We start from the raw sequence: 12,444 nt of genomic DNA, 5'->3' as shown, positions 1-12,444 counted from the left end.
TTTAAAACCTCTACTAATGATTTCGGTCATGTTGGTAGGTTACCGCACGCCTTTAAGCAAGCAACTAGCGGACGTGAAACGTTTTCAAGAAAGCTACGTGTCGACCGCCACCGTGCAGTATTTCTGAGCTCACCGCACGATGAATTGGCGCTGGGAAAATTCTATTGTGCGGGCACTCTTGGTTACCGGCCGTCGCAAATGCTTGGAGCGATCAGCCCTTGTGAGAGCAGTTATAGCACCTGCTACGTCGATCCGAACATGCATGTGGAGCTCGCCGCAGGTCGTGAAAGCTGGCTTCACCGCAGGAAGGAGCTTAATGTGGAGAAGCCCACTTTACTCGCTACAAGCAATCGCCCGCATGTCGGAGCTTGTGCACGGGAAAATTGGGAAGGCGGGGGGGGGGGGGGTGACGTAGTCAGGGGTTAGATGTAGCAATGCAACACCCCCTCTTTCAAAATACTTACATTTTATATATACCTGTTTATATGCGCTTACATAGCGAGACACATACTTTACACACAAACACAGAAAAGCCATCTGCTTAGATTCAGGAAACTTAAACGGGCGATGAAATTGGAGTCCATGTTGTTACACATAAGTAAAATTATTGTTATCGTAATTTAATAAAAGGCCATTAAACTTAAAATATGCATGTTGTTTATGACATGCGCATTGAATTAGTTACACAACGCATTAGTGTGGTTTATATGGCTAGTGCGACCGTGAGGCTTGTTTACTTTTTTTTAATCGGGGCGAAGTCACGCATAGTGATTTTGGCGCGAAAAAAAAAATCATAGTATGGAGACCGCGGAAGCGAAATAAAACGCGTACAAGTGAATCTGCTCTTATCTCCACGAAAAAACGACAAAGTGAACCACAGGATAGAGACAGAATATAGACCCATTCCATGTTTGTAAACAGGGGTAGGCGCCGCCGGCGGCTTGCAGCCTGTTTCAATTCCAATTACGGTTTTGCTCGCTCACTATTAAGGCTGCAACAGGCGCTAGTTGGCCCGTCTTCATGTATTGGTGCGCTGATATGGGGTGTATATATATATATATATATATATATATATATAAAGAGAGAGAGAGAGAACAGTATTGTGTCTAGCAAAAAAAAAAAAAACTAGCCCTTGAGTTTACTGGAAGATGGCAAGTTGGGCTAGTTAGTTTACGTTCATGTCTGAAATTTTGGTTAAACGCGCCTAAAAATGCGGACAAGAAGAAGCAGACAGGATATAGCGCTTATGTGCACTTCCTTAAATTTACACTCAATTTCTAAACATGGGGTGGTTTCTGGACTGTCGACGAATGCTATATACTACTCCGTAGCATGCGTCATTCGTGGACAATTCGGGCTAACAGCACTTTACCCCAGCGTAAGTGTTGTAGATAACTTGCTTAGTCTGTTCTTACAGGCGTTTTCTGTCGCGTTTCGAGTATATCTTTCTCCGAGAACGAAACAGCGAGCTTGAAGCCGCATGTAATCCAGCCTTCATCGGGGACGCCATGTGTACCGTGCAAACGTGCTGCTGTCCAAAAAAAAAAACAAAGAAAAAAATTAAATCGCACAATATTTCTTTCCACTAACAACTTGCCATAATTGTTCTATTTTTATAACGAAGAAAGCTTTATTTATTAAAGCTAGGTAGACATTAAAACGAAACTAAAAATTGGGTATGGGTACTATTTTCTGGTGTGCGCGCGCTAGCAAGCGTTTAGGTTCTTCAGCTTTTACAGTACTGCTATAGTGGCTACAAAAGTATAAAGGTTTCCAGCCACTATAGTACTGCCAGGAAGAATTGTCACTGTCGTATACTTGCGCTCGACAAAGAAGCAGTGGGTATGAGAGTGCACACTCACAGGTCCTGCCGACGACCTTGACGCAGAAGTGCGCGGGGAAGCGTCCCACGTGACCGTCCTTGGGCACGGTGCAGTCGACCACGTAGCGCGCGTGCGCCGGGTGGAACGGGTCGTGGCAGTTCGGGTTGGTGCCATTCACGCTGCTGCACGTGTAGCAGTTGATGGCCGACGCTGCACGCAACAGAGATGCAGCCTTTTAGACGCGCCGAACTCGAAACAAAATCTCAAAAGTCTGGCCAGCTGGCACACAATTGAAGATACAAAACAATAAAAAAAAAGACTTCCAGGGTCGCGTATAGGCATTCGCCTAAGACCATTCGCGAACATGAAATGCTTTTCAGTCGGTGTATTGTCCCCCCCCCCCCCCCTCTCGCGTAAGGTTTCCGAACATCACATGATTTTGCACGATCTACTCTTGAGCAAACAACGATGCCGTGTCATAATACCATTATGTGACAATGCTGACGTCATCGCGTGATGATTTATTGCATCACTCGTAATCGCGTTTGATCAGCCATCTCCAAGGTTTTGAAGGCTATGTATGGTGACAAAATAAGGCTGATCTGGTAAACCTGAAACAAAATATGGGGAGGCCAAGCTGGAGCTCGCGACATAGAAAGAAGGCCATGGATCACTGGCGTAGCCAGGAGGTGGCAGACCAGGTCCGTCAACTTCTCCTCGACCAGGCCTCCAGCTCGATTTTTTTTTTTTCGCTACGGCATACAGAGCCCCAAGTGGCGCTTGTGCCACGTCTGCCTGCCCGGCCCCCACTTTAGATCAAATAGAGTACCCACTCCCTTTTCCCCAAAAAGTTTTGCCTACGCCCCTACCCTATTGATATTAGCAAGAACGGTCAAAAGAAATCGAAAGGAAAAAAAAATACCTGTAGGATAACGGAAAGAGTACCGATCTGTTGCTGGAGGCCCAACTAGCTGCATGACTGCGTACACGTATACCGTATGAAATATTCGCAAGGAGATGAGATGCACGGGGGTCGTCTGCATGTCGCAAGAACCCGGAAACTACATAGCTCCTCATATCGTAATGGAATGCTATCAGAATCCAATCCCGCAAAAAGCATTCACGTTTCAGGAGAGCTGGGATTGGAAGCGGACGAGAAAGTTTCACCGCAATACCTCGTTGGTCGATCCAGAAAAAGAAAAGAAAGAAAAAATAAAAGCAGATGCGCAAATGAAAATAAAGCGACGGTGCACTTTTGACACTGGCTTGCCATTGGTCCCCTACTTTTCGGGGTAAAAACTGGTGGTTATCAGTTCTTTTAATGTAGCACCAGTAGTTCCTAGTCGTCATTTTCGTTAGAAAACATGCGCAGTCATAACCGTGCGCTTTAAAATTCCACGCACATCCACGAAGTAAATCGTGACAAGTGGACGAAGCTCTGAGCTGAGCAACCATAAGCTGCCCCATATAATGTAAGTTGAGTAACAAAGAGTCGACGACAAAACTCGGGGTTGGTCCTATAAGGTCCATAATGCACACGTTGGAATCGCCGACTAATATAAAGGGCCTGTTCATAGGGACTGCGTGATCCCGTCCTTCGTTCAAGGCTTTTTTGACGAGTCTGTCTGCCTCTTCCTTACACATTATTCTAATGTGGCTGGTTATCCATTGGAATACGATGTGGTGACCCTGCGCTGACGCATATTCCGCAATTTCTGCAAAATATTGTGCTATTTCGCCATTTTTGTAAGGTGATCTAGCATGTTTGATTATCTAAAGGGCGGGTTTGCTATTAGTGCCTGTCGTGTTCCAGAATCTTCGCAGATAACCTTAACTGCTTCAAAAATAGCCACCACATCTATTGTAGATTTTTAGGGGCGAAGCACTTTACGCCGTGGGCAGCGGTGGTGGTAGTGGTGGTTAGAAGAGGAAGAAGGCGCCTAATTTCTGCAGCGTCCCGTTTCTGTAATATGTAGAAGTAGCCACCTCCCGTTTAGTCCTTAGAATGTTCGCTTGATGGTGGTACTTGTATATGGTGAATATGCAGGAAAAGAAGTGAGATGGTGGTACTTCCTACTGAAACGTTCCGTATGCGATGTCCAATAATTTCGTATGTTTCCGTAAGAATATAACGGAAACATATGGAAAATATGTGTAAAATGTACGGAAAACATATGGATTCCGTACGAAAACATATGGAATTATTAGACTCGCATACGGAACGTTTCAGTTCCGTATGCTTCGCCCACTCATCATCATAATCACTCCGTGGATATGCTGTGAATTTTTTTTTCGTTCACATCCACGCATCTCCCTGTTGAAACGGACACAGCGGACGTGCATGGACAAACCTTGGCCCTAATGTGAAACTTGTAGGCTGCTTGAGCTTCGCCTTCAAGAAGAGAACGCGACAGCGTAATCGCGCCCGTGTGCATCGATCGTCTTTTCAATTGCTAGCCTTAATTGCTTTGGTTCTCGGTGCAGGCCTCAACCGTGCCGCAAAGAAACACGCCGTTGCGCGCAACACTGGCAGCTTCAAACGGTCCTAGAATGCCTACTGCAAGTCCAGTTGTGCAGTGCCCACTATAGGCCATGACTTCCTTTCCCGAATCAATGAAGGGACCACTGCGCGTCCGTATAAGGCAACGCGCGAACCTACGCAGCTCCTCAGTTTGTTGATCGTATTGCTGCTGCTGATTAAATATGTCTGGGTGCGTTTTAATGGGTGGGCCTTTGAAACACCTAATCATTGCACAATCCGCGTGTTTTGAACGCCAGGCGCGATTCTACGCTTCTGCCATGCAATGGCGTAGCTCTGTGGTAGACCACCTGCTTGCCACACACAAAGCCTGGGTTCCGTTCGCATTCGAAACGAAGACGTTTATTAACCACTTAATTTGCATCTTTCTCTATTTTTTGGTCACGGACAACGCTGTTTTTTCGCTCACAATGAACGATGCCGACACCGAAATTTCTGCGAAACAATCTCTCTAAACTGAATGAGAATTAAAACTTGAGCAAGTTAGTACGAATTAATGTTGATTTTGGCAGGCGCACTGAGGGACGAGCACTATAAGAAAAGAAGGTAGAAGGTTGTGCACCTTATTTTATTGCGATAGCAATTATATGGGCACTCTCGGCTGGACTTTGCCGCTGGCGTCGACGTGGGCGTCACCATAACTCACCGTAAATGTATACGTATCTGTATATGTGGAAACGCAAGAAAGAAAAAAATCTAAAAAGGCCCCAGCACGCGGAATCGAATGTGGGACCTCTGAAACGCGAGTGCGAAGCGCTAACCACTGAGCCACGGAGGAGCTTTTTTTTTTTTTCTTTATTGCCTTCTTGACTACAGGTCAAGCTAATGTGACAATCACTATTACACGTGTTTCATGCGTGACAACGCGTCAAACAAAGATATTACATCTTCATTACAGTCGGTAGTCTTATACACATCTCGCACTTTTATAACAGCTTCCACGAAACACTCATTAACGGATAGAACTCTCACATCACAGTGTCTGTACGATAGCATACTACGCCAAACCGAATGAAGACCAAGTACAAATATAACATCCAAATTTTGCACAGAACTATCACAAGGCAAAAAACGAATTCCATATGAAGTAAGAGGTAAATCTTTTTTTAAAGTTCTCTGTAAAATGTCCCAAAAGAAAATAGCGTTCTTACAATCAATAAACACATGTTCAATGGTCTCAGGTTTGTTACACAGGAGACAGCTGCTTCCCCATGGTACATACATCCCCCTCTCCTCAAGCCACGTTTTTACTGGCAAGGTTCCCGTATGAAGTTTAAAAAAGAAGGTTTTCACATTGGGTGGTATACACATGTTTTTCACTCGCTTTAGTACGTCATGACCATATGATTTTTCATACCTTGAACGGTACAGGGGCACAGGAAAAACATTCTGTATTAGGTCTTTCATAAGGCGCTTTCTTTTCACATTAGTTAGGTAATCTATCGAAAACCTCGCCCTTAAGAAACGATATGAGAACACAACTTCGCGCAAGAACGGTGACAAGGTGTGTCGTTCTCGCCTGTCTGAAGATACAAAGAAGTCAGGCATGTGATGTAACAGCGTTGTTTGAAATAAAGAACGTAAAAAAGAGTCTCTCTGGTCTCTAATGAGCAGGAAACGTGATATTACTTGGTTAAGAAACAGATGGCACAGAGACAGCCCTCCTTGCTTAACTCGCCGAAACAAGTTCGTTCTAGATGTTCTCTCCCACGTAGAGCTCCAGATGAACGTGGCGAATATCCTGTGGACTTTGTGAATGGTTTTACGCTTACAACTAAGTACTTGCAAAAGGTACATAATTTTAGCAGCCAGAAATACGTTGCATACAGCTGACCGAGAGAAAATTGATAAGCCACGACCGCCCCATCCTTCGGCGGTCGCGCGCAGTTCTTCAGCCTTTTCAAGCCAAAATGCTTCACTGTCTTGATACCTGTCCAATGGTACCCCAAGGTAACGACTAGGCGTCGTGAGCCACTGAATATTTCCAAAAGAACTGGGCGTAAGGTCCCAATTACCATGCCATAAACCAATGCTTTTTTCTTTGTTCATTAAACTTCCACTCGTGTCACAAAACCTTTGAGTGATTTTTAATAACGAAGTGACACTCTCTCTATCAACTGCAAAAAAGGCAATATCGTCGGCGTATGCCAAAACACGCACTTCACATGACTGCAACCTGAAACCATTAATCCTTGCATGGTGAATCACTTTCTGACACAATGGTTCCAAAAATAGAGCGAAGAGCAAAGGACTTAAAGGACACCCCTGGCGCACGGAGGAAAGTACTTGTATGCGCTGTGAGAGTTCTCTATTTACAATTAAATTTGTGGTTGAATTTTTATATGCCAATTTAATACCTTTACATATGATCGCGCCAAGACCAACGTACTCAGCTAGCATGAAGAGTATATTGTGTGGAACCATGTCGAAAGCCTTGGCTAGATCAATTTGCAACATAGCTACTTTTAGAAGCGCAGCGTCACAATACTCCAAAATGCTCCTGGCAACATGAATATTCGTGAATATGCTCCTACGCTTGATGCCGCAAGTCTGATGTGACCCGACCAACTTGTATATAACTCCTTGCAACCTCCTAGCCAGAACTTTCATAAACACCTTATAATCTACGTTTGTTAGCGTGATTGGCCTGTATCCTGTCACTTTGCGTAAAACATGTTGCTCTTTCCCTTTAGGAATCAGCACGGTGTGCGCTCGATTAAACGATGGAGGCAAAGCTCCGCGATCTAAAGACTCTGAAAAAACCTCATGCAATGCGGCGGCCATATCCTCCTTGAAAGCCTTGTAAAAGGCGGCATTAATGCCATCTGGACCAGGTGATTTGCCCATGCCGAGATCATCGATAGCCTTCTCAATTTCCTCTATACTAATAGACATTTCCAATAAATTTGTGTCCTCAGCATTAAGTGTCGGCATTTCTATCAAGAACTCATCTACAAAACCCGGCTCCTTTGGTTCGCGATAAGCAAACAAGTCCTGATAATAGTTTTCAAAAGCTTTCATAATATCTTTATCTTCTTTCAATATTTTACCATTCCATTCTATCTCTAGAATGTCGTGAGCTCGAGCATATGCCTTTTCATCTGACAAGGCTCGCTTTGTCGGGGCTTCACCTACGAGGTATCTCTCAGCTCTTGCTCGTGTAATTGCGCCTTTATATTTATCTTCTTCAAGACATTCAATTTTGTTTTTGACAACCTGCAGTTGATGTGTGAATAAGCCCGGGTTTTCTGCTTCAATATTCACCAAATCATTTAGCTCTGCCCGTAGCTCACGTTCCTGTTTTCGAGCTTGGTACTGCATGTAGCAACCACACTCTATTGCATTCATTTTTATCTTTTGCTTAAATAATTCCCATCTTTCCGTGGCACTCCTTTCTGCGTTTTTGAAAAAATTCTCGATTTCCTTCTTTGTCTTATCTACAAACCTTTCGTGCGTAATTATCTTAGTATTCAGTTTCCATGTTTCCCATACAACCTTCTTTTTGCACTTTCTACCTATCTCAAACAAAACTAAGCAATGATCACTGAAGGAAACAGCATAAACGTCATAGTTCTGACATAAAGGTACTATCTCAGAACAAACATATGCTCGATCTAGTCGTGCGTGACTCGAACCTTGAAAATGTGTGAAGTGCTGGCGACTGCCACCCATCGCAAACAGAGCTACGTCATGTAAAAAGTACTTATTAAGGCTGTCTCTAAGCAACCCAACGCTTTCATCACCTAATTTAGCAGTATACGTGCAATCTTCTTGGGTCAAAACACAATTGAAGTCACCCAACAGAACCACACATTTCTGACATTCAAAGTACGCTTGCATTTCCCGAAAAAACAAACATCTGTCTCTCGAATTTGTAGGTGCGTATACACAGATAACTCTAAATTTAGTGATCCCGTAACAAAAGTCACACAAAACAAAACGCCCATGTAGGCAACTTTTGACCTCTTCCACTACAATACCAAGAGAGTTCTTGACAAAAATAATACATCCGGCTGATGCTCCCGCTGCATAGCTCACACACGCATTGTACCGCAATGAAAATTCTGCTACCAAGCTATCAGTCGCGTCCTCAGTACTAACTTTAGTCTCCTGGACCGCGAGCAAGTCAAGGTCTTTTTCTTGCATCAAGCGTTTCAACTGGTACTGTTTGCGACGCGTTCCTAGACCACGTACATTCAGCGTACCAATGCGTAAAGGCGCAGTCATGCTAGCCATGTTGATGACAAAGATGAAAACTACAATGCTGCGCTTACCGTGTCTCGTATACCGTGCAGTGGGAAAACCGGGGTCTTACGCGTCTAGATCGTGTCCCCGAACCGGCGACGATGACGCCGACCGGGTTTCGAGGGCATATTTTTTACTCTTAGCGCCCGTGACGCGATGCCACAGACGCTCCGGGCGTTTCAGGTTGCGTTCCGTGCTCTCCACTCGGTTACGCTTGCCGCGTCCCGTGGTCGCTTCCGGAGACTTTGTGCCGGCTTCTGGCGTAGCGATCTCGCCACTGGTACCCATATCTTCCTCCATCGATTCTTGAATGTCCTGCTGGCCGCCTGTTGCGGCCAACTCCTCGGATTCTTTCGTTGAGTCTTTGCCATCTTGCGTTGTCGCGTCGGCTGTCTCTTCTCCAGTTGCCTGAACCGCGGCGTCGGGTCCCACGGCGTTGCTGCCAGGGGCCAACTTCTCAGCCTCTTCGGCGTCCATTAGATTATCTTGGGCGTCGTCTGTTGGCAGCACGGTCTTCGTAACTCTGGCATAACTCCTGACGCAATCTTGACTTTCATGACCAAACGCTCGGCATACACCACAGCGGGGAGTCTGGCAGTCTCGTCGTATATGTCCTTGCATGTGACACCTTAGGCAAAGCGGTGCCCGACCCGGGGCCACAAGAAGGACGGTGCCCCCTCCAATCTTAAAAAGGTGCGGCAAGTCTTCTAGCACCACGCCTTCCTTCAGTTTCAGTCGCACCACCCTCGTCGTCGATATCGCGTGTTCAAAGCCCGCGACGGTCCAGTTGTCGTTGGAAACCTCCAGAACTTCACCAAACTCACCTAACGCTTGTCGAATGCTCTCATTCGAGACCGCAAAGTCAACCCAGTGGATTTTCACGGTTACCTCATGTTGGATAGGGTCGATGATAGCACAGAGGCCACCCTTGACTCGGAGTCCACCTGTTTTGAGTAATGCTTCTTTGTCATCCTTGCTTCGCATCTTCGCCAGCCAGATGTGATTCATCTGGAAGGCTCCAATGCCAATGGTCGCCTTGATTAGTCCCACTTCTTCCAACGGGGCCTGAAAGTCTTCCAACCGGTATGGTCTTTTTTCCAAATCCCCGTGCAGAAACACACACTCTTCCATACTGTCACCCGACGGCAATGTAGGCAACAAAAACCGGTAATCCGATGGTGCAGAAGGGAACCTAACACCGCGGCCAGCAGCGGCCGCCGAAGCACCTCGCACGGAGCGAGCCATCACACGTCCGTCTCCCACCGAAGCCGAACGCAGAGTTAGAGCCACGGAGGAGCACGTCATTTAACGCTCAAACGGCAAGCTAATTATGTCTACCACATACCACTGATGACGAACATCTCGAGGGGGGGGGGGGGCTATAATGTTTTCAGCATTACCAGCAAGATGTCACAACGAGCGCGCGTCGCCACACCATCATGACGCGGCGGCGTGCGCTCTCATCTCCCACGCATACTTTGCCCCGCGGGGAGCAGGGGGTGGACGCTCACTCGCGCGCCCTTATCTCGTGGTGGGAAGGATCGTGGCTTTCGCCGGAATGATTCTGTTGTAGTTACCAGGCGCACAAAGGTCACTGAAATCGTTGCACAGTCTCTGTGCTGGTCCCCTCGATTTTGTTTTCTAGGAGAAATAAAGATACCACTGCAGTCTCCGTTTGCAAAAAGAGCGCGCTTTTCAGGCACAGCGAAGTAACAACTGAGACGCTTATTCGCGTTCATCTGTACCTGTGAGTACGCTGATATTTGTGCGTGAGAAACGCGGGGCACGTTCCGACCTGCTTGCCATTTTTCGCGTGACCTCCCAATTTGTTGCTATCACGTTTATTGCTTCGCCTTTGCCACAATGCTGTGACTTTTTAAATGCGAAGCATTTCTTAGCGAACTTCGGCGACTTCGCTTTGAGCGTATCTGTCTATCTATCTATCTATCTATCTATCTATCTATCTATCTATCTATCTATCTATCTATCTATCTATCTATCTATCTATCTATCTATCTATCTATCTATCTATCTATCTATCTATCTGACTTTAGCTCTCCTGGCCGTTTAGGTAACGGTATCGATGCCAAATTTGGTATGGCATAACATGACTGTATGAAGAACACATTTGACTAGCCATAACATGAAAATCAAGACATGTATGTCATGAATTTCATGATTTACATTTCATGGTCATGTTGCTCTTGCAGTGCTTTCGTTCGCATGGCATGTTGCAAAACTGATATGGTATGGCACGATGGCATGGCGAACACAAGCGACAGACCGTAACATGAAAATCATGACATGCGTGTCATGTAACAACATGACTACATGCCGCGCTCATGATGCGCTCGCGGCCGTTTCCCTAGCGTCACAAATGCCAAATTTGGTATTACAGGACGTGAATGAATGACGAAGGTATGTGACTGGTGCAAACATGATAATCATGAGATGCATGTGATGTAGCAACATGACTACATGCTACGCTCATGATGCACTCGCGGCCGTTTCGCTAGCTTCACATTTACCAAACGTGACGCCAATGGATGACGAACGTATGTGACTGGTGCAAACATGATAATCATGAGATGCGTGTCATGTGGGAACATGACTACATGCCACAGTCAAGGCGCACATACATTTTGACGTGACGCGCTGCGCGTGCTCACCAGCGTTCATTTCGTCGCGTCACGGCAGCGTTGCCACGCCAGGCGCCGGTCCTGCATACTATATACTCGCAGGCACGCGCCGCGCTGCGTTGCTTTGACGCATGCGCGTTTCAGCGCGTCCTGCGTCTCTCCGTCCCGAAAAGAGGGAGACGCAGTGTTGTCTGGGTAACGCATCGGCGCGAAATGCAGCATGTCACATTTCACGCTGGTTGCCGTCGGGCCACGCCGACGGGTGCTGGTCGCGCCTGGCGTCAGACTATAGAGGGCTCGCGTTTTGCTGACGTAGCGTCGCTGTGCCCAGCGTGCGCGCGCGTCAATGCTACATTCGAAAATATTGGGCACTTCATGATGCTGTCGCGGCCGTTTTGCTAGCTCACCATATACCAAATTCGGTGTTACGTGACGTCAATGTATGACGAAATATATGACTGGTGCAATGTATTATAATCCTGACACGCGTGTCATGTAAGAACATGACAACATACCACGCTCATGGCGTGCTCGCGGCCGTTTCACTAGCTCCACATATACTAAATTTGGTATCACGTGATGTTATTAGATGAAGAAGATAAAGGACACACCCAAACTTGATAATCATGACATAGAAGTCTTGTACGGCATCATTTACTTCTCTCGTAACGTTGTGCTGATTTTAAAGGGATATATCAACCTTTCTCATTCGTGCCACGCATATCATAGATTCCCACTGTACGTAGGATCTGCCGTTTTTTTTTATTCGTCCCTCAGGGTGCTGCTAAAATTAAGATGGATCTCTCTAACGCCATCGCGATAAAATGGCGGGAAATCTACGACTGGGTAGAGGTAATTTACAATAGTGGGACCTTGGGCCAGCTGGTGTGTAGTTATGCTGGCAAGCTTAATTATTCTGCGCGCAAACATAGGAAAAAAGGACAGAGTAGACAAAAGAGCGCCGTCAACTCTTATTTATACTCCGTCCTTTTTTTTTCCAATGTTCGCGCGCTGGAAAGAACTTGTGAGTATGAATAAAGATATAGGGCAGACTTTGGATCCTTCTTTATGGGATTGGGTAGGGGGGCATGCTGCCTTCCCCCCCCTTCGCGTTACCTGCACCTAGGCATGGGTGTCAGCAGGGGGGTGCCAAAAACGGGCACTTGCCCTCCTCAAGATACCCCTTGCCCCACCCAAG

General features: G+C 46.3%; 1 protein-coding gene across 1 annotated transcript in view; it reads right to left on the bottom strand.

Annotated features, from left to right (window-relative positions):
* LOC142771975 (UPAR/Ly6 domain-containing protein bou-like) overlaps positions 1–12,444 on the bottom strand; it is a 32,157-nt gene that overhangs the window by 8,165 nt on the left and 11,548 nt on the right. The window contains exon 2 of the mRNA XM_075874017.1: positions 1,863–2,033. Within this exon, the coding sequence (XP_075730132.1) occupies positions 1,863–2,033 (171 nt within the window). The remainder of the gene's footprint in view (positions 1–1,862; positions 2,034–12,444) is intronic.

The sequence above is a fragment of the Rhipicephalus microplus genome, chromosome 9, assembly GCF_043290135.1.
Source record: "Rhipicephalus microplus isolate Deutch F79 chromosome 9, USDA_Rmic, whole genome shotgun sequence".
In the NCBI taxonomy this organism is placed as follows: Eukaryota; Metazoa; Arthropoda; class Arachnida; order Ixodida; family Ixodidae; genus Rhipicephalus; species Rhipicephalus microplus.
Note: the sequence above shows the minus strand (reverse complement) of the source record. Positions and strands in the feature narration are given on the sequence as shown.